Source organism: Lolium perenne, chromosome 4 (assembly GCF_019359855.2).
Source record: "Lolium perenne isolate Kyuss_39 chromosome 4, Kyuss_2.0, whole genome shotgun sequence".
NCBI classification, from domain to species: Eukaryota; Viridiplantae; Streptophyta; class Magnoliopsida; order Poales; family Poaceae; genus Lolium; species Lolium perenne.
In genome coordinates, this window is record NC_067247.2 from 236,828,805 (window position 1) to 236,851,158 (window position 22,354).

The 22,354-nt window shown below is 43.0% G+C and overlaps 1 protein-coding gene across 1 annotated transcript; it reads left to right on the plus strand.

Moving 5' to 3' along the window:
• The first annotated feature begins 7,883 nt into the window (after positions 1 to 7,883).
• Positions 7,884 to 16,030, plus strand: LOC127332551 (uncharacterized). The gene is made up of 18 exons (XM_051358860.1): positions 7,884 to 8,127; positions 8,218 to 8,322; positions 9,829 to 9,911; positions 10,036 to 10,120; positions 10,222 to 10,308; positions 10,577 to 10,638; positions 10,754 to 10,944; positions 11,025 to 11,085; positions 11,204 to 11,381; positions 11,840 to 11,878; positions 11,951 to 12,012; positions 12,087 to 12,123; positions 13,991 to 14,040; positions 14,152 to 14,221; positions 14,973 to 15,048; positions 15,484 to 15,554; positions 15,633 to 15,701; positions 15,783 to 16,030. The coding sequence occupies exons 1-18, from the start codon at positions 8,071 to 8,073 to the stop codon at positions 15,840 to 15,842; spliced, it is 1,443 nt and encodes a 480-aa protein (XP_051214820.1). The 5' UTR covers positions 7,884 to 8,070; the 3' UTR covers positions 15,843 to 16,030.
• Positions 16,031 to 22,354: the final 6,324 nt, after the last annotated feature.

Genomic DNA, 22,354 nt, shown 5'->3' on the forward strand with positions numbered 1-22,354 from the left:
CGCCAGGAAAAGCGGAGGACGTGTGTTCCCCACTTGCACGACGTGTCAATATGATGCATAATTTGGGCCCGCAAGGCAGTGGGAGAGGACTTCTCGCGATTTCAGGAAATTGCAATCGTGGCTATCGTCAGCAATAACGTCACTTTAGCAAGAGAAAAATTCGACTCAACAGCTTCATAAAAATGGCGATGGCAAAAGATATTGGAGAGCCTTTGATCAAATACAAGTTTTTGATCAAATGCTCGGGGGCTACTTTGGAAAAGTGAAAAATTCGAGAAAGACAAAATAGAAATGGCGAGAGCCTATGATCAAATACAAGTATTTGCTCATAGCCTCGGGGGCTACTCCCATCGGGAGCGCTGTTCGCGCACCCGAGAGATCTGACAAAATATGTGACAGGAGAAAATATAGCGACATAAGGCGTGGAGCCTACACCCAAGCACAAGTCCTTGGCTGTAGCCTCGGGGGCAACTCCCATCGGGAACGCTGTTCGCGTGCCCGATGAAATTGTAAAAAAAAAAAGAACAAGAAAAGAGAGAGGGAAGAAAGAAGAAGAAAAAGTGAGCATATTTCGAGTTATATACATAACTCTACATATACTCCCATCGGGAGCGAAATATAAGTCATCCGTTGACTCAATAAAATGTGCCATTCCAACAGCCGAATAAGCACTCGACAATATATTCTCAGAACGCCAAAGTTGCGAACAATTTCTGAATGCCGCAAATTTGCGAAGGTAAGACCCCAGATCCGTTCTGTGTGGCGTGGCGCCGTCTCTGACGTCGGTTTGCTACTTTTATCCGTATCAATAGATACGAAGAAAAATCCTAACGGACGCGTTAGGTACCCGATAAATATGACTGGGACTCGACAGAATGGTAAGACCTTAAGCGGCACCTGTCGAAATTTACACCAGTATCCCGAGATCATGTCCAGGGACGTGATCTTGAAGTAGGTTTTTTGCGGATTGCCACTAGAGCAGTTAACTAGTACCTGATCCGTCAGATGAACTAGCCCCAACTACCATTATCCATGTACAATATAGAAATTCATATGAAGAAATATAGTGAAGTTTAAAGTTGTCGAGTAAATATAAACAATGGAGATTTTCCCTGACTCTACGATTCAAGCAAAATCTCGGGGGCTACTGACATAGGCATCCCCAATGGGCCTGCCGAAGTTAGTACCCGGGGTTTACTGAAGGCCCACGACTCGAAGAATAAGAAGAATCGGAAGCTCAAGTTGATATTTAGGAAAGCTAGAGTTGTATTAGAAGACGATGTTTGTAATCTTGCGGGATGGGTTGGAAACCCTCCCGGACTCTGTAACTTGTGCAATACGAATCCCTCGACTCCACCTCCTATATAAGGGGGAGTCGAGAGACAAAGAAAGAATCGAATCATTGTCTCTCAAACCCTAGTTTTCATAATCGTCGAGTACTTTTCGGCTGAAACATTCGAGACCTACTTGCCCTCTACTTCCAACTAAACCCTAGTCTACAACCCGTAAGCATTGACAAGTTAATCCCTTGTCACCAAGTAGCCTCTAATACGTCCTAGCCATCTCGAAGCCCAGGCGAGCGTCTAGAGCGGCATATTGCACTTGCTAATAGCTCAATGGAACATTGCCCCATCCAAAAATCAGTTCATCATCATCTTCTTCTTTTTCTTTTTCTTCTTCTTCTTCTTCTTCTTCTTCTTCTTCTTCTTATTTCTTGTGATCCTTCTTCTTGTTCTTCTTCTTGTCCATCTTCCTATTCTTCTTCTCAAGGTTTGTCCCAATAGTAGAATTTTCCAGGTCATACATACTCGAAATAATTTTTTGTGGGGTTTGGGATTATCTTTTGGAGGTCGAACGCGGACGTAATAATAATTTCGTAGGAACACAACATTTTCATATCATTGTGGATGGCCGCGCAGCAGAATCTGATGGTCTTGTGCTGCAAGAAATCTTTGAGAAGTTGTGGCACTTCATCGGCCGAACAAATTTATAAGACCAAATTCTCGGTAGCCACCGAGAGTTGAAGGACGGCGGCGCGCTGATTATCTCTACCCTATGAGGGTCGGTGAACTCGCAGTCCAAGCTCACGCACTTGATTGGTGCACGGTCGAGGAAATCCCTCTTGACGATGCGGATCCACCTCTCCACCCTTGATGCACAGAGAGTGACTGTGATCTTGAAGTGCATCTCTTCGGCTGCTCCATTGGGGCCAGGGCGGGAGAGATAGAGAGCTTGGGAGAGATGGCTAATGGAGGGAGTGTGTGTGTGTGTGTGTGTGTGTGTGAGCGGTTGATCAATTCCTGTGGCCGGCCGGCGGCGGTGATGCAACTTCCGATCGATCGACGATCGATTTCCGTGTGCCGATGCAACTTACGATGATGATCAGCGGCGACGACGATCGATTTCCATGCGGGAACCGAGCGGTTTGCCTTTAGTCTCGGATCATGTCACCAACCGGGACTAAAGGGGGTGACAACAGGCACAGGGGCTTTAATCCCGGCTTGTATCCCAAACCGGGACCAAAGGCCCATAAAAACCGGGACTAATGGTTGCTGCACCATGGGGCGGTTTCGGGGCGACGTGTCTAGACCATTAGTCCTGCCCTAGGACACGGCCTGAACTAAAATCCTGGACGAAAGACCTGTTTTCTACTAGTGTCATGTGCAACTACACCTACATTATACAGAGTACACCCAATGATGGAGCTAGTTTGAAAGTCTCGAGCAAAAAAAAAAAAAAAAGCTACTCCGTTCCCCCATAGTATAAGATGTTATTACAACCAATATACTCATATACTGATTGTAGTAATGTTTTATATTACGGTACGGATAGAGTGAGTGCTTATACTCAATCTAGAAAAACATGCAAAGCTTAAAAATTCAGATAAACAAAAATGAACATATGATTTCATCCAGAAAAAAAAAACCTTGAGGGATCAATTGAAATGGTAGAAATGTTTACCCTTGGAGAGCCTATTTGCAACCACGGGTTGTGCATGAGAAATTCAATCCCTCATGTAAAAAAGGCCCCTCGGCACCATCTTTGTGGTGGCTGGTTGGAGATTCGTACTACTCTTTTTGCTGAACAACCCTCGCACCTCAGTTGTTAAGTATATGTAGTTTTACATATCACCTCGTAACTTATCAAGTTTTTACATGATTTATATATCAATATACATTAGAAAATTGTAAGATAACTATATAATAATACAACATTAACTTTTTTCAACAATATTTTATCACAGACATATTCAACAAGAAATTTCACAAATTATCATCATGATATTTAACAATTTTTCACCAAGATAATTTAGAAAAAATCGCAAAAGATTTCTTTCATGATTAATTACATATTCAAGCATGTTTAAGCAATATTCATATGATATTTCACAATAAGATTTCATAAAACGTCACCCAAATTATGAATTTGCGTCAATTAAGAAAGTGATCTCAGAAGTATATAAGTTTCGACTTGTAAAAGAGATTATGGAAATGGTACATATGTTTTCTATACATGGACGTGCCCCGATCGACCTGACCTGGCCCGACCCGAAAATCTCATGTCGGGCGGGGCCTATGCCTGATTATGGAGAGCGTCAACCAAGTAGAGGTGGCCAGGGCATAGGATTTCTACAAAATAGGAAAGAGGCCTAGGCCGATGGGCTTTTCGCCTGATGGGTCAGGCTTGGGTCAGAAATATAAGCCCGATGGTTGGGCCGAGCCTGATGTTTCTTCATCGGACTTTGTTAGGCCCAACCCGAAGGATGGACGGGTGTACCCTTGGGGAACCTATTTGCAACTAGGGGTGTAAGATAAGATAATTTCCGCACCAAAACAGGCCTCAAATCCGTTTTAAGGTATTCATATCCGATTTTAAGAGTCCGACAGATAAAGTTATCTGTTTCCGAAGTGGTGCTCCGGATATGGTATAGCAAATAGCATGCGGATAATCTGATTTTGAGTAAAAATCTAAGGCCAATCTCACAAGGTTAGTAGTTATGGAGTTCCCGAATTCACTTGGCGAGCATGTTTAGCTCTAATTTCTAGCAATGTTTAAGTTTTAGCATAAATTGTGTCTTTTTTTTCTCAACTACACAAGACAAAGTTTGAATCCCTCACAAGATTTGCAAATATCCGACTATTTTTGTTTATGATCCTAGTCCGCTCCATTTTCGATTCGAATCCGCAATCCAGTATATCCGTATTCGAATCCGAAACCGATCAGTATCAACTTTGATCCAAATCCGAAAAAAATATGGTAAAGGATATGGTATGAACAAAATCCGATTCGATCTATCTACACCCTATGGGTTGTGCGTACATTATACACCCGGTGATGGAGACCTGTTTAGAAGTGTCAAGCAAAAAAGCTACTCCTTTCGTACCATATAATATAAGATATTATGACAACCAGTATACTCATGTATTGATTGGAATAATGTATCTTCGTGTCTAGTCACAACAATGTCGTTGAAGTCATGAGAGTAGTTACAAAGTTAGAAGCGGAGACACCACTTGGCCGTCCCTGCCTCTGTGGTGTGCAGGCAAGCCGAAAGGACCCAAACAGGAAACACAAGCGGCTAAACGCCATGGCACAGCTGTTTAGTTGGCATTCCGGCTGGACAGCACGCACGGTAGAAAATACGTAACGTATAAAGCAGCAGCAAGTAAGGAAGGAAGCTGGTTGCTAAAAACTTGCAGTGAAAATGATTGGCAAAAACCTGGACGCTTGCGGTGGTTGCCTGCATGAGCGCAGCTGCGTGCAGCCACGGTTGCATCCCTGGAGCCAAGCATACTCCGCGGTCGCCACGAGGACGAGGGTGAACGGAGCTACCCGCCGCGGCACACACCGCGTGGAGCATAGTAGGGTAGGCACGCAGCAGACAGCTCCTGCGGGGCCCCGCTGGACAACAACTCATAAATGGGGAGAGGATAGCAGGTGGATTTGGATCACTATGCGAGTAAACTTCACTAGAGGCCCCTGGGTTCCGCCGAAAAACGATTTCGACTCCTCATCTCGATTTCTGGCTTTTTATGTCCACACATGCGTCGCATCACACTTTTGTACTGTTGTTCTTCCTGTCTATGTTTATTTCTTAAAAAATGGTTCATCAACCTATCGATAATTATCCATAGCAGTACAAAGAACATGAAATGTAATAAATATTATAGGTAGGTTCTGAAATCACCTAGTGATGACTGGGAGCCGAAGTTTATCATAGCAAAGCTTGTTGTAGTAGACAAACAATCATTGTGCTAAGTCACCAAAAGATTGCGCACCAAATAAACAACCATGGGTAAAACACTGAAAGAAAAAAATAACAAAGAACAAAAACCCTCCCCGGCAAATGAGCTTGGACCCCCGAGCCTCCAAAGGCTAAGGCCAATGAAGGCGGAGCAGAACAAACATGTTGCCGACGAGGGAAATAGAACCCTAGATGGGTTTTAGATCGCCTCTCTCTTGCACCGGTTTGATCGTTTGCATCGTATCCTATCCTTTTCTTATTTGTCCAAGAGTGCATTATAAAAGGTCATTGTGCCACATTAATTTTAAAATCGCGCCACATTAATTTTAAAATCGTGCGGTGCTCTCAAATCCAACTTAATAGCTAGTATTGATCTTGCATCATAAGTTGCTAAATACTATGTAGGTGTTTAAAAAGCACACCATTTCTGGGAAAATTGATAGATACTCATGGAACTGCGGGGACCATTTCACGATTAATTTTTTTAGCACATATTTCGATAAAGGGAATATATCCGACAAAACCATAAGCTACCTTTCACATTTTTTGATAAAGAACATATATTAATATCAAAAGATACCAATTATATCTAGCCTCTGCAACTACGCAACACTCTAATTGCAGTACAGATGCACACAATCAAAGAAGAGAAAAGAAAACTAAGAAATAAAAGTTCCGCCACAGTATCCCAGGTCTAGCAACAACAATATATACACCACTAAGACAACACCTGAAATACAGACTCTCCAAAAGCGACGCCTCCAAGAAGGGAACAGAGCGCCAGCACCGTCATCGTCCGATCAAAGATCTTAGGTTTTCACCCTGAAGATAGTCCCCGCTATCAAAACAATGCCTCCAACAAGGTCATTGTCAGGCACAACCAGTTAAGGCCAGACCTTGGGTTTTCACCTTGAAAGGTAGGACTCTGAACTTCACATGTGCTACCGCCTCCACTTTCATATCACTGCTGCGAATCCCGTAACACCAAGCAAGTTCCTCAACATCACGAAGACTTGGACGTTCTTTAGCTAATCCTCCAATCCCGCCTTCATGATATTCTCTATTTCTGACTTCACCATGGACCAAAAGTCACTTGTTGTCAACTCAGAGCGGAGCTTCACGTCGCTCCCTCCGAAACCAAACGGTCGGAATAAAAGCATGGGTGCGGGCGACCGAATACCACCCGAACCTGTGAACTCCAGGCAAAACGATGCACTATTCCATTCGCTATCGGAGCCTTCCGGAACTCATCGCTCCGGCTAGATGAAGAAAGATCAGCAATCAGGAATGTCTTCATCTTCGCGAAAGAAGAACCCCAGGACCACCACCATGAAAGCCGGAACGGACGACCCCCACACCGCCGCCATGACTGGGAACCACGGTCCATCTCCCCCCTCCAACTCGGCCGGTGGAGGCTGGCAGCCGTTGGGATAGCGGCTACGCACGCCCGCGACGCGGAGACGGCCGGCTGCTGCCCGCCAGGATAGCCTGGCCGAGCCTCATTGCCGCCACCTCGTGACCATGTACCTTGGCACCGCCGCCCGGTCCCGCTGCCGCCATTCCGCCCCGCCGAGTTCCGCCGCACCACCGCGTCTCCCACCATGATCCAGGTGATGTAGCCGAAGGCAACCACCACCAGACCCGCCGTCTACCGTCGCCGCCCCTGAAAGACCCCGCCTCCGCACGAAGGAGAGTCCATGGGCGCGCCACCACCGCGCCTGCCTTTAGCAGCCGGGCGCGATCGCCACCGCCAACCCTGACGGCGGCATTGGCCGGGAAGAGGAAGATCAGCTGCCTTTTCTAGGGTTTGGGTCGTCGCCCGGAGCCGCCTCGCGCGAGACGACCCAGGATGAAGATCGGGTGGGGAGGGAGGAGAGGGGGAGGGAGGGGACGGTGGTGGAGGGTGGAGGGGCAGCGCTGCAGGGAGGGGTCGGGTGGGGAGGGAGACGGCGGCTGGGTGCGGAGGGAGGCGGCGGCTGGGTGGGGAGGGAGGCGGCTACCTTTCACATATATACTTCCTTCGTTCATAAAGTAACATCTATTTTGTTTCGTTAAGACAGATCTTTGACCAACAACTTTTCAATGGATGGAATGTCAGGAAGATGCTAAAATATCTCATCAACTACATGCACCAATTTGGTAATTTTTGCGTGACTTGCTACATTGCCCTCAAAATCATGAGAGCACAGTAGCACCTTGAGGGGAATTTTGGCTCTAGATCCTGGTGATCTCTCCCTGTTTTGAGAATACAAAACTCATATATCCTAAGGAAATCAATTGCAGTTGTGTAAATTTTGGTACTCCCTCTGATCTCTCGGAGGGAGTATAGCAATCTTCTCACCCGTGGGTAAAAAAATAAGAGAGGATGTATGCCAGCAAAACAATAATTTCAAGATGCATCTCGAGTTTTCAATTATTTTTAGCACTTCCAAATGTTTTTTTTCATACTATTTAAACGAAATAATCACTCAACTCGGGAGGCAAAAGGCAAATACTAGTCGCCGTCAGCTCCTTGATATTCTCCTGAGGTTGATGGAAGGAGGGTGCAAAGGGGAATAAAAGCCCTGCCTGATATTGTTGACTGAACGCCGAGGTTGTGAGTGAAATTTGGCAGTGGTTTAGGACAGCGTACGGGGACACGTCTTGATGGCCGCAGCCGCGCAAAAACCACCGGGCATCGGCGCACGAACGCCGCATGCTCCCTCACCACCACCTCCTTCTCCTTCTTCTTCTCCAACTCCAACTCCAAAGTCCAATCCCCCCCTGCTCGCCCAACCCCCATTTCCCCCAATCCGATTCCTGCTCCCACCCACCGCGCTCCCCCAATGGTGACGCCGGCCGCCTCCTTCTCCGCCGCGCTCGCCGTCGAGGACTTCCCGTGGGTGCGTCTGATTCCCTCGTCTTTTTTACTTGAGCCGAGCCGCGCGCAGTGTGTTTTGAGCTGGATTTCCCTTCTCGTGGTGGCCGCGCAGGTCGACAGGGAGGAGGAGATGGGGATGACACCGGACAAGTTCCGCGAGGTGTTCGACCTCGCGCAGCGCGGCGCCCGCGCCTTCCGGGAGCGCCGCTACGACGAGGTAATCTTCTGCTTGCGAAGCTCCCCCCCTTGCCCTCTCTGTTCGTCCTGTGGGTGTAAGTACCCCGATCGAACCCGACGGTCTCGGATAGTTTGATGGCGGCCCCTTTACTAATAATATTTGGGAGAGGATGGCCAACTAGGACTGACCGGAGCAACTGTATGTATGTAACGGTTAGTGTTGTATGTTGATGCATGTCTGCCTTTACCTTTGGTGCTGAATTGGTGAATGTGATGACCATGGGAATGGAGGCATCGACAGCAATTCTTCAGTATCTCAGCCACCAATTTCGACTTCAATACAATTTTTTCAACACAGGACAAGAATACTGAGTGGACCACCAACTAGCGAGACACTGTTTTTCATCTTCGAAATTTGGGCATACTTAGATTTGCTTTGTACCAGCTCGGTACAGTTAGTGTGGCACTTCAAATCTCTTTGCATCAACTCATTTGTTTTTCATCAGTTTATTTACGATGTTTGCTCAGATTTTTCCTTAATTAGTGGAACGGCTGATAGGTAACTAATGAGGAGGCTTTGTCTCTTCGAAAAATTACACGTTTGTGCTTTAACATGTTCTTGTTCTGCTATTTGGGACATTCTTGTAGTCATGCATCTAATAGGGTACTGCCTTGTTCGACATTAGTAACTTTCTGTAACTATGGACTAGAAACTAGTAAATATTTCGACTATTGTTGCACCGCTGCATAAATATTCCAACTTCAGCTGCTAGTCACTGGCTCAAATGTCAAAATACATCTAGGTTTTTAACTGTATTGACTCCTTGAGATACCCACGGATATAACATTTATTTACAGTAAGGTAACCTTTTTTCTGAGATAGTAAGGAAACTTTTTATTTGGGACGATTTGTGTAACACTTCAAAGATCGTTAGAATGGGGAATAACATCAGTGTGTCACTGATAAGTGGTTCAGATCTCTTCTTCCTTTTCATCCGTCATCAATTTTATGTTCTATGATTTTTATCTGTTGTATACTTGATTTCTGTATGTATTTCTGTTTCATATGTTTCTCTGCATACTCCAGGACAACTAAGTGAATAACTTTTTCTTCGGAGTTCATACTTCATTGTAGTATTTGCGTACACCGGAAGTGCATAAAAACTGTTTATTTAAGAGAGGTGATGGTGTTTTCCTAATTCGGTACCTTTTGAAGATAAAGTTCTTACCTTATTGAGCTACTCTATAGCCTATTAACCTGATAAACCTACATCAAAGGTGTATATCATCACCTTGGTGAATTTATGTAAAATAGTCATATCTTGAATTTCTTGGAATTCTTTTTTATTTTTGTTTCTTTATTTGATCATTTCATGTGATTTTTATGCAGAGAGAGCCTTTGCTTTTCCTATTTTTCAGATGTGTAGCACTGGCATTCATTGTTTCGTTCTCATTGTATCTTTGACTTTTCCTGAGAAATTCACAAATTTGATTCCTGTATGTGTTGATTTCATTGTTTCCGATACTTGATACGATTCTGTTTCAGGCCATTTCCTTCTATTCTAAAGCTCAAAACTTGAGATCGGGAGATCCTGTTATCCTTAGCAATCGATGTTCTGCTTTCTGTTTGTAAGTTCTTTGACAGGGTTTCTGTGTCATATAACTCTTTATATTACTTCCATTCATTCACAGTTTAGGTAATTAATCATGCTGCTGCACAGAAATGTTTTCATGCACATCTTGTTGTTATTAGGATAAGTCAAGTGTTGAGGGAACGATCCGCAGCTGACTCAGAGTATCAGCCACTGAATGGCCTTGATCCCACAACTCATGCAGAGGTATGTGTAATATAAAAAGGATTTTCATACCTGATGTGAAACTCAAATGAATGTATGGAAGCATTAGTTATTATTATTTTTTAAGTAAAATGTTTTTGCAGTTAGCTCTGAAGGATGCAGAGAAGGTATTAACTATCCACAGTAATTCTCCGAAAGCATATCTTCTCAAGGCATATGCCCTTATTCTGGTAACATTCTGAAGCTTCACTTTCGTTCTTTTTGGCATATCTTACCTGATATGTACAGTCATATGCCTTCATCCCTTTGTTATGCACATGCCACCTTTAAGAGAACAAAAGCTGATATGTGATTAGTTAGTAAACTTCGTAACATCGCCCAGGTCCTCCCTTATTATCATCTGTCGGCAACGTGTTGCTTATGTGGTCATTTACATTGTAGTTCATGTTTCTTTGCAATAAACATTTATATATTCTGAATAACACCCTTTGTATGCAGCTGGAGCGATACCACGAGGCACGTGAGTCCCTTCTTGCTGGTCTTCAAGTCGATCCCCTCAGGTATGACTGTTGATTCCTCCTGAGGATATCCATATTCACTGCATAGCTCGCAGATCTCCGAAGTTGATAATTATGCTCTGGCACATTATGTAACACTCTTTTGCTATATGTATAGCCATATTTTACAGATCTGTCTCAGTGATCTGGATAGAAATACAAATGCTGCCGCTGGAGCAAGACGGCCAAGGTTAGATAGGACTGATGATTTTGAGTGCACATTATGTTTTAAGCTATTGTTTGAACCAGTCACCACTCCATGTGGGCACTCATTTTGCCGCTCTTGTTTGCATCAATCAATGGATCACGGTGAGCTCAGAAAACATCCATATACTTGATTAGCTGCTTTTGTTTAGTTTGAGCTTCGCATAATGTGCTACTTTCTGTAGGCAACAAGTGCCCCATGTGTCGGACAGTTCTATTTATTGGTCCAAGAACTTATCCTATAAGGTATTCTGTGTTTGCCTTTATGAACTTAGATTTATTCATTTGAATTCAAGTTTCATTTTCATGCAGGCATCCAATTTGTTCTTAATTTCTCTAATCTCACTTATGTTCAATGCCTCAGTGTAACATTGAACAACGTAATTCAGAGAAACTTCCCTGAAGAATATGCTGAGAGGAGATTAGAGCATGAAACTACAACATATGCAGGCGTGGATTTGATGCCTCTCTTTGTTATGGATGTCGTATTACCCTGCCAAAAGATGGCATTGAACATATTTGAACCTCGCTACAGGCTGATGGTACAAACAACTATCAGAAATTTAGATTTTGTTTGTGACATGCATTTGTTGACAGCTATGCATCTTCTGATTTATCTGAAGTATCCCAGTGTATAGGTGCAAGTTTATCTGTATATTGCAGGTGTAGTAAGTTCAGCATACTTTCTGTGAAAGCTTGCTTTACAAAATGGTAGGACTGAATAACCAGAAGATGATATTTTCCCTAAATCGTACTTGTAGACTGTCAGTGCAAATAAAATAGCACTAATTTGATCTTTTGTATCTATCACCTTCTGTAATCTGCTTGTCAACAAGTGTATTTCCATATGGGTTTTTATTTGCTTGCGTAGCTGGCCTGTATTATCCATCCATTTTCATCAAGATGTAACTTTACTTAGCTTAGTTGTATGTTTTTAGAATGTTGGTAGGATGTGTTTTCTCAATATACCCACAACCTTGTTTTTCCCCATTTGAAACAGGTAAGGAGGGTAATGGAAGGGAATCATCGAATGGGAATGGTCAGTATCTAATCTGAGATAATCTCTTTGCCTAAAGGTTTCATCCATTGACTTATTTATTTAATAATGTAGGTTGCTATTGATTCTGCGACTGGTACTGTAGCCGACTGTGGATGTGAGGTGGAAATTCTAGAGTGAGTGTAGTTTCCTTATTTGTTTTCAACTTCTGTCAACACATTCAATCTTATCTGTCTTCATAAACGTGTAGGTGTGAGCCACTTCCAGATGGCCGTTTTTATCTAGAGGTAAAATCCATGCTCTGTTCGATAGATTTATAGTCATTTTGTGCGCATGCCTTTTTGCTCAAGGTTCAGTTTTGGGACTTCTTTATGACTGTGTGCTAGATTACTACACAACTTTAAGTTTTCCGCTGTAAATATATATTATCGACTGCCTAGGAAGAATCTATGGCAGTTCTTGTCTACTGCAAAACATAATATACTAAATTTATTTGATAATGTCAGATCTGAACGATTTATAACTTGGACCCATGCAAGGTTAGGCTAAGCTCAGCTAGTGGGGTTGCATGTAAAAACTTAGTGTTCTTGCCCGTATTTTGATTTATTGGCACCAATTGCAATACTTGCAGTGATTACTTTAACTACTACTTCCTTTACCAAAATAAGGCTGTCATGCTAAGGTTTCGCATGTAGAACCTTAGAGGGCGATGTTGTATAGGCAACTGGGAACTGGCATTAACACCAGAGCGACAGGTGACATATAACCCAGCTGAGCCAGTGTGAAAGTATATGTGTCACATATCTGAGTTGCCAGTGCCTTCAGTAATCCAACACCTTGGCTCGTGGCATTGCCAGAGGTTGCAGGTCCACTACTACATTATGCTTCCAACGTGTGCTGCTCCTCGTCATATTGATGGTAGTCCCTCACTTGGAGAAATTCATGGCACGACTAACGTCTTCGCCTCTGGCATGATGATGACCAGGTGGTCATGTTGAGACGATGAAGCACCTGTTGGCGATTACGGCTTATCGATGACCACGTGCGGCAATGCTGCTACTCTATGTGGCAACACAGTCACAAACCAAAGCTCGGTGTAGTCATGTGTATATCCGAAGATGGCCAGAACACAAAGAAGAGGCCTGACCGTGGACCATGTTGATTGTCGAGGTAGACTGACTTGAGCCGCGTGCAAGAATAGGTGATCTGTGGATGATGTAGATGTCGATCTAGGAAGATGTTGATGTTGGTGATGACACACATGGCGCTCTTGTTGTAGTTCTGATCGGTGGTGGTGATGATGGACTGACGAGGAAGCGAGATGTGGCCTGATGCTCGATCGGAGATGCCTCTGCTCATGGGCACATAATCTGCTCATGGCCGTGCTTCTGAATGCCAGGCCGGCCGCCAGGTTGAAGTATGCATCTGGCCAGATGCTTGGAGACACATCTGCGCAGTCAATCTTCATACTCTGTGTTTGATCGATGCTTGCCAATTCCTCTGATTGCCTGCATTCCAGGTCCTAAATGTCCGATATTGCTTCCTTTTTCACATAACTGGTGAGAGGATGGGGTCAGTTATTATGTGTAGTGATGCTAGTTGGTTATTTCTAGGATCTCTAATCTTGTTCCCAGTCATAGCCTCATAGGATATAATCGCAACAATATCATTACAAGGTGAGACTCTTAATTATTGTTAGAAGCTTGAAGTCATTTTCCCTCAGATATTTGTCAGATGCTTAGATCGACTCACTGAACATTAAATTGATACCTTGAGTGTTTAGCTATGGTTCTTGTCACAGATGTTTTTTTGACCTTTTTCGACTCCTTTTTTTAAGGCCTATATGACTCATATAATTTCAATTAGTCTATCAACATTTGTCGGGTAGTAGACAACTTACATCAATGTTGGAGAGGTTACTCAGCTGATTCTGATGAAATCGGTTGTTCTGGGAAAAGTAAAATTTGAATCTGTCTGATAAATTTATTTGGATCCGAAACTGCTGTGAGTAACAGGAAGATTGATAAAATTGTCTCTGAATTGTGTGTGTGTGCAGTTTGAGGATTTTGTCCATTTTCTTATTGATTTGTCATCAGCAATTAAATTTGCAATTCGAAGCTATTATCAGACGGTAAATAATTCTTTTGTTCATAGGTGGAAGGTTCACGGAGGTTTCGTATCTTGCGATCATGGGATGAAGATGGGTGAGTCCAGAATGCCCTATAGAAGTTTACATGGATAATTTATGTGCAAAAACCTGTTATCTTGTCCCATCCTTTTCTATGTTTTCTTACTTGTGTTGTTTCTTATTGCAGGTACCGAGTTGCTGAAATTGAATGGTTCAAAGATGTTTCTCTACCTGAAGGATCACAAGAGAGAAAAGATGTAAACACTCATTACCTTCTTGAGCTTCTTCTCCTCTTGTTTTTTTTTTGAGGGATTCTTCTCCTTTTGTTACCTGTAGTGTTTATGGACCAAAATCAACAAAGGAACTGAAATTAATACTGTGGAAGTTGGGACCAAGTCTTCAAATTTTAGTTGAGTTATACAATTTGACGCATTTGTGCTTGAACCCCACAAACGCATGTAAGAAAGATAAAACATTTAGCATGAATGTAATGTGCCATAGTATGTTTTTTGTAACCAAAATGTGTAAAAGAAAAACAAATATATGGGAAGAAACACGTATGTGCCATGAAATCTCAAAGTATGCACGTAAATAGTGTGATCCTGGCCTAGGGCTCAATAGGATTGATAGAATACGAGTATCAACAAGTTGCAACTTCTTTTCTGGAAGCTCATCTTCAAAGAACTCTGAGGTTAAGCGTGCTTGACTTGGAGCGATTTGAGGGGTAACAGTTGGATGAGAGCTAATAACTGTTCTTGCAGAAAATTAATATTGCAGAAAACCAGTACTTATGGAAAGTGCCTTAATTTTTATTCCAGTAAAGCATAACCCATGGTCGGCATCTGAATTTGGTATATTTGTTCTTTCTAGCTTGTGATTATTATTTCTGCGTTTATATCTCCACTTAAATGGAAAATTAATAGCATCTTCTATCACAATGTAATGCTAAATCAGGAATTCTGTCTGAACAATAGTATTTGGGTTGTCTTTTTATTTTACTTTTTGCAGCTAATCGAAAGGACCAATGAAGCTTCAGAACTGGCCAGGACGTACATTAGGCGTGCTAGAGAAACCACAAGGACTGGTATGGATATTTTAAGTACATTGCATGAATGTGCTTCTCAGTATAGTGATTACGTGGAATAAAGATCAAGCAAAATTTGAGAACTGGGTAGTACAATACAATGTATTTCAGTCATGATAGACAAACGGTAAGACATACTTGAATGGGTGGTGAAGCTAGGATTTGTAACCCATGGGGCCACCTGTATATATCCAAAAATCTATATGGTTTATTTTCTTTTACTTTACCTTTTTGGAGGTATTCATAATAGGCTGTGGGGTTTTATAGACCCACAACTTAAGGTGTGTCCACCACTGTCAGTACACATATTTTGAAAACTGTATAAATTTCCTACTCTATATATTGAGGTACCATTGAACGAGTAAACTATATTTATAGTTTGGTGCTCAACAGATGCCCATTTTATTCTACTTTGACCTGTTTCACCGAATGCAGTTAGGCGGACAAGACATTTTGATCTCGAGAGCATGCCTGGACCACAGGACCCTGAAAAGTTCAGTTTCTGGGTAAGCTGCAATCCTGTAGTTGTTTAGGTGAAGTATATAATATATGCTAGTGTACTGTACTTATTACTTTTTCTGCAGCTTGTCAACTTGATTAATTTGAGGCCATCAGACAAGTTAGACCTATTACGCCTCCGTGATACTCGAGAAGTAAGCTCTAAGGCTAAATCTCCATTTGAACCTTAAGTAAGATATCATGTGTTAATGTTGTGCTATTTCTTGCCCCTGCAGCGAATATCTCGTAGCCTTAGATTATTGGGTGATGCAGAACAAGGTTGTCGTGTACAGTAAAAGATTATATTTGTCACACAAGCATTATAGCTTAGAGTCAATTTATTCATCAGGAGAAACATTGACTAACGATGTAGATTTGTAATATTCTTTTACATAATATGCTACTATTGAAATTTTACGATTTTGTATATTATTTTTAAAATCCTACGTAATTAACTATATAATGTAGAAATGGTTCTTATTCACATGGAGCCATTTGTTTTGTGGGAACGCATGCAACCATTTGAGATTACACTGTCGTGTTGCTTCAGGGGCGATGGGTGACCATGAAATCATGTTCCAAAAGTTTTTTAAAGAACGTCATTCTGATTGAAGATATTCGATTGGCAATGGGTGCCTTTTTTGTACATTCATAATTAATTTCTGGTGTTATATTATATTTGTTCTAGCTTATCTACCTCCGTTCCAAAATAATTGAACTCCCTAGGTTTGTCCAAAATCAGACAATCTAAACTTTGACCAAGTTTGTCAAAAAAAATGTCTACATCTACCACGACAGGTTAATTATGTTAGATTCATCACACAATATACTTTCATATTATGTAAATTTGATGTTATATATTGACATTTATTTTTGCAATTTGGTCAAATATGATGATGTTTAACTTTGGACAAACCTTGAACTTCAATTATTTTGAACGGAGGGAGCAGCACGTTGGAATATCTACTTGGGTTGTTAAAAAATGGTTTAAGTCAGAAGATCTTAGGAGCATACACACCTATGTCAAAAAACCACTTCAAAGTTGTGGAGAGCAAACACTACCCTAGGCTTACTTTTTTTTTATGAAAAGGAAAGGCCCCGAAGGACCGAGAGCTGCATTAATTCAACGCGGTTACAACCCGAAATACAGGAAGGGCCTCCAAAGAATATAAAGTAACACACCCGCCCTTAGAGTTTGCATACAGGACCCTAAAAAGAAACTGAAAAAGCGATCAGGTCCTTGGCCACTGCCAGAGAGAACGTACTCCACCATCGACTGCCTTCCACGCCTCCGGGGAGCGAGCCACTTGGGGCAAGGTCAGCAAAAGCTATCGACGACGAGCCGGAAAGAAGCCTCCAGATGGAGGTAGAACTCCTGGAGAAGGGCCGCCATTCGGCCATAAGCTGCAGGGCCGGGGCCATGACGCCGGCAAGTGTCCCCTATTGATGAGCTTCCCAGGAAGAAGGCCGCATCAATGGCGGTGGAGATGAAGCAAACACAGCTCTGTAGCACCTCTTGGGCAAAGACTGGCTTCGACAGGAGCGAGAGGCGGCACCGCCAACAACTCCCTCCTCGCCTCCACGACAGGCTAGGGAGAAGCGCATCAGAGGGCTTCTCATCTCCGAACGACTCCAGCGAACGAACCAGGACCTTGATGACCCACAAGTATAGGGGATCGCAACAGTCTTCGAGGGAAGTAAAACCCAATTTATTGATTTGACACAAGGGGAGCCAAAGAATACTTGAAAGCCTTAACAACGGAGTTGTCAATTCAGCTGCAGCGGGGGAATTACTCACACATGGATGGGGGAAACATGGCTGGTCGATGGAGAGGCGTCGGTGGTGATGATGGCGATGATCTCCTCCAATTCTCCGTCCCGGCGGAGTGCTAGAACGGAGTTTCTGGTCCCGAGACGGAGTTTCGCGATGGTGGCGGCGTTCTGGATGGCTTCTGGCGATTTTGACTTCCCGTCTCGCGTTTTTAGATCGAAACCCTTAAATAGTCCAGAGGGGGGCGTCAGAGGCTGGCCGAGGCGGCCTCACCATAGGGCGGCGCAACCCCCTCCTAGGCCGCGCCGGCCCATGGTGTGGAGGCCCTGGGCCTCCCCCTGGCCTGCCCTTCTGGCTCCGTGAATCTTCTGGGAAAATAAGCCCTTTGATATTAATTCCGGGGATTTTCCTGAAAGTTGAATTTCTGCACAAAAACGAGACACCAGGGCAATTCTGCTGAAAACAGCGTTAATCCGTGTTAGTTGTATCCAAAATACAAAAATTAGAGGCAAAACAATAGCAAAAGTGTTCGGGAAAGTAAATACGTTTTGGACGTATCAACTCCCCCAAGCTTAGCTTATTGCTTGTCCTCAAGCAATTCAGTTAACAACTGAGTGCGATAAAAGAACTTTCACGAACACATTTGTTCATATGATGTAAATATTCTCACGATATGGACAAGTACTTAGGCAATTCATAATAAGATACATGCAAATAAAATCATCTAATAGCTATGTCAATCATGGAAAAGGTACCAACAAATTAATAATAAGCATCATGAATCGTGTCTGTCAGCAGGATTGCAATGTTCATAAAAGGATATGATAAAGTGGTATCTCGCTTGCCCGTATTTGTACAGCAAAACATAAATGCTCGGGCACCTTTGAAGTTCATGGAAAGACTAGAAGTAGAGATTGTCAATGATAAAAGCATCAAAGTTATACCACAGTTAATCACATTTTGGGACAAGCATATTATACTAAGAATGACAGTTGTGCTCTCAAGAAAGTACTCAAAGAAAGGATAGTGACTCAATGTAAAAGTAAAAGATTGACCCTTCGCAGAGGGAAGCAGGGATTAACATGCGCTAGAGCTTTTCATTTTTAAATCAGGAGTAAAATTATTTTGAGAGGTGTTTGTTGTTGTCAACGAATGGTAATGGGTACTCCAACTACCTCGTCAACCAGACTTTCAAGAGCGGCTCCCATGAAGGACACATGTCTTTTAGTTTTATTATGGGTGACACTCCCCCCAACCTTTGCTTACACAAGCCATGGCCAACCGAATCCTCGGGTGCCTTCCATCATTCTCATACCATGGAGGAGTGTCTATTTGCAAAATTAAGTTTCTTACTGATGAATCAGGGCAAAACATGTGAAGAGAATTATTAATGAAGTTTGATTAATTGGGGCTGGGAACCCCGTTGCCAGCTCTTTTTGCAAAATTATTGGATAAGCGGATGTGCCACTAGTCCATTATGAAAGTCTGTCAAAAGTAAATGACAAGGTTCAAAGATAAACACCACATACTTCCTCATGAGCTATAAAACATTGACACAAATTGAGAAGCATTTTGAAGGTTTAAAGGTAGCGCATGAGAATTTACTTGGAATGGTTTGAAATGCCATGCATAGGTATTTATGGTGGACACTTTGGAATAACTTGGTTTTCAGGGGTTTGGAAGCACGAGCAGCGTTCCCGCTCAGTACAAGTGAAGGCTAGCAATAGACTGGGGAGCGACAATCAAGAGAGCAGTAACTGTCATAATCATGCTTGCAACAAAATAAATTAACGGAGGCATAAAAGTGATACAAGAACTCTGAGGCAAAGTAAATTATCGAGGCTTAATTGACTTTTGTTCAGTCATATGCATGCGTGAGCATGTGCCAAGTCGATTCAAATGAATTATTCAGAGGAGGATACCACAATGTCATACCTATTTACGAATAAAACAATGCAAGCAAATATCTATGATATGCTACTCATATTAATAAACTGGAGCTAAACATGAGAGATCATGAACTGCTAGACTTTCTTAAATGACATATACCTCACATGAACCAACTAAGCATGTGACGACGGAACACCTCGGCAATGCCTACGTATTGTAGACTTGGGTTTCGGGAGAAAGCGACGATGGAGATTCCGGGAGCGAGATTAGGCACACGTCGTACCCAGCTTCGGGTCCCCTCGGTGGAGGATCCCTACGTGCTGCTAGCAATCCAGTATATGATCATAGATGTGTTTTCAGGGTGCCGCCGTAGCGGAGCTATGGTGTCTATATATTATCTATCTGTTGTCCTCCTTATTTTGGGTGCCCTGGCTAGCTTTATATATGCAACCAGCCTAGGGTTTTACAAGAGTCCTAGTCGACTACTTCTCCGGGTTGCCTTGTTGGGCCTTCTCCATATTGAGTCTTCTCCATATTGGATCGAGCTGGGTATACTAATAATGGGTACCCGAAGGGTATACCCATGTCAGTAGCCCCCGAGTGTCTAGGGAAGTCGAAGACTTGCGTAGAGACTCCAAGCATAATCATCTCCAAAGGCGAGGTCCATGTCGTAGATCATGTGTAGCATAAATGATGTCGACGATTCTCGAAATTATTTTTCTATCGGGTGCGCGACAGCGCTCCCGATGGGAGTAGCCCCCGAGTCTATGGTCAAGTGCTTGCACTTGGGCATAGACTCAAGTTGTACAACTCGATGAAGAACTTAACTATATTTCTGGAGAACTTGATGAAATCCATGTGCTCCTGATGGGAGTAGGCTCCACTCGAGTCGTAGAATCGAGTTGTGTCTACAAAGCTTGATTATCGTAGATGCTGTCGAAGTTATTTTTCTATCGGGTGCGCGACCAGCACTCCCGATGGGAGTAGCCCCCGAGGCTACAGCCAAGTGTTTGCACTTGGGTGTAGGCTCAACTTGCTTTTAATCGACTCCACAATTTTTCCTCTTTCTTGTATCTTATTGAGAGGGTGAACAATGCTCTTGATAAGAGTAGCCCCCGAGCCTATGGGCAGGTGCTTGCACCTGGGCATAGACTCAAGTTGTACTACTCAATAACGAACTTAACCATATTTCTGGGCGCAACCCCTCTTTTTATCGACTCCAGGCCGTTGCTATTTATGTTGTTCAGGGATAATGGTAAATGGGGCTGGTTCATCTGACGGATCAGGTACCAGTTAACTGCTCTTGTGGCAATCCCGCAAGAACCTACTTCAAGATCACGTCCCTGGACATGATCTCGGGACCTGGCGTAATTCGTCACGTGCCGCTTAAGGACTTACCATGATCCGAATTCCAGTAATGTTATCGGGTCCACAGCGCGTCCGCCGGGATATTTCTTCACATCTGTTGATGTGGAAAAAAGTAGCAGAGCGCAGTCTTTGGCGATGCCACGCCACACAGGACGGATCCCGGGGTCTTACCTTCGCAGAGTTTTGCGGCATTCAGAGATTATTCGCGACTTTGGCGCTCTGAGAATATTTTGTCAAGTGCCTTGTTCGGCTGATGCAATGACCCATTTTGCGGGTTCTTCTATTTTTCTCTCGGGTTTGATGAGACAGCCGAATATATTGGTTATTCTATATTGTCGGGTAAATCACCGATGCTCTTGCTCGGAACAATATGACGAGTCAATGGACCCGAAGATTTGTCCACCTTTTTTTTTGGGTTCCTCCTTGATGAGAATTTCGTCGAGTTCCTCCTTCAGGAAAATTTCTTCGGGTCCTCTTTGAGGACAATTCTTCGGGACCTCCTTGAGGACAATTCTTCGGGTCCTCTTTGAAGACAATTCTTCGGCTCTTCTTTGAAGATAATTCTTCGAGTCCTCCTTGAAGATAATTCTTCGGGTCCTCCTTGAAGACGATTTTTCGGGACCTCCTTGAAGGTAATTTTTCGGGACCTCCTTGAAGATAATTCTTCGGGACCTCCTTGAGGATAATTTTTTGGGACCTCCTTGAAGATAATTCTTCGGGTCCTGTTCTTTCTTGAAGACAATTTCGTCGAGTTCTCCCTGTAGACAATTTCATCGGGTTCTCTCTTATATACTTTGAATTTTTCTTTCTCCTGCACAAATAAACAAACTTTTCCTATCTTTCCCTTGACTCTCTTTTTCGCATGCGGTGTCAGATGCTCAGATTCGATGATATGTAAAGTGAATATATGCCGCGCAGCCCCCAAGTGTCGGGTGCGGCGAAAGTAAACGATAATCAACTTTGTGCAAAATAAAAGAACACTTAGCTTTTTGGACACGACGAAGTCGATGCATGATGAAGTCTTCGAGTGTAGATAAGAAATCCAGCCAAAGTAGAAACCACCAAATAACAAAAGTGGATGCCGCGAAATTGTTGATGAAGAAATAGCCAAGCCCCTGAGCGTTGCTGAGGTGATGTCATGATTGTTGTGTCGTAGTCGTGACCCGAGGCGAAATCGTTGTCGAGCCTCTGAGCGTTAGGCGTGACGTCGAAATAAGTTGATGGAGTCGCGACGTCATATTTGGTGAAGCCATTTAAGATGAAGCCATAGATAATAATATACGAAGATGAATCCCAGATGAAGTATTTGAGATGAATCCATATTGAAGATTACGCCATTAAATATAGAGCATATATTGAAGATAAATCCGTCGATATCATAGAGGATGAATCCATTGGCCCGAAGAATCCAGTAATAATCATAGAAGATGAATCCACCAGAAAAGCATCGGGTAATATTTGTATAAGAGTAAACCAGTGATAACCCGAAGAAAACCAATCCAGTAAGCCGAAGAAAACCAATCCATTAAGCCGAAGAAAATAAATCCACTGAGCCGAAAAAATTCACTAAGCCAAATAATTTTACTGAGCCGGAGAAAATAATTCCACTGAGCCGGAGAAGATATATCTAGAGCCGAAGAAAATAAATTCACCAAGTACCCGAGTATATTTGTGGTAACGGAGTAATGGCACAACCCCCAATGTTGGGTGAATTTGCTCTAATGATGTAATGGTGCAGCCCCCAAGTATTCAGGTGTTGGGTGAATTTGCTCTAATGAT

Coding starts and splice junctions, on each gene's coding strand:
- LOC127332551 (XM_051358860.1), top strand. CDS start 8,071: ATGGTGACGCCGGCCGCCTCCTTCTCCGCCGCGCTCGCCGTCGAGGAC. Junction 10,639..10,753: donor CTTCAAGTCGATCCCCTCAG/GTATGACTGTTG, acceptor CTATATGTATAG/CCATATTTTACAGATCTGTC. Junction 15,555..15,632: donor CTGAAAAGTTCAGTTTCTGG/GTAAGCTGCAAT, acceptor CTTTTTCTGCAG/CTTGTCAACTTGATTAATTT.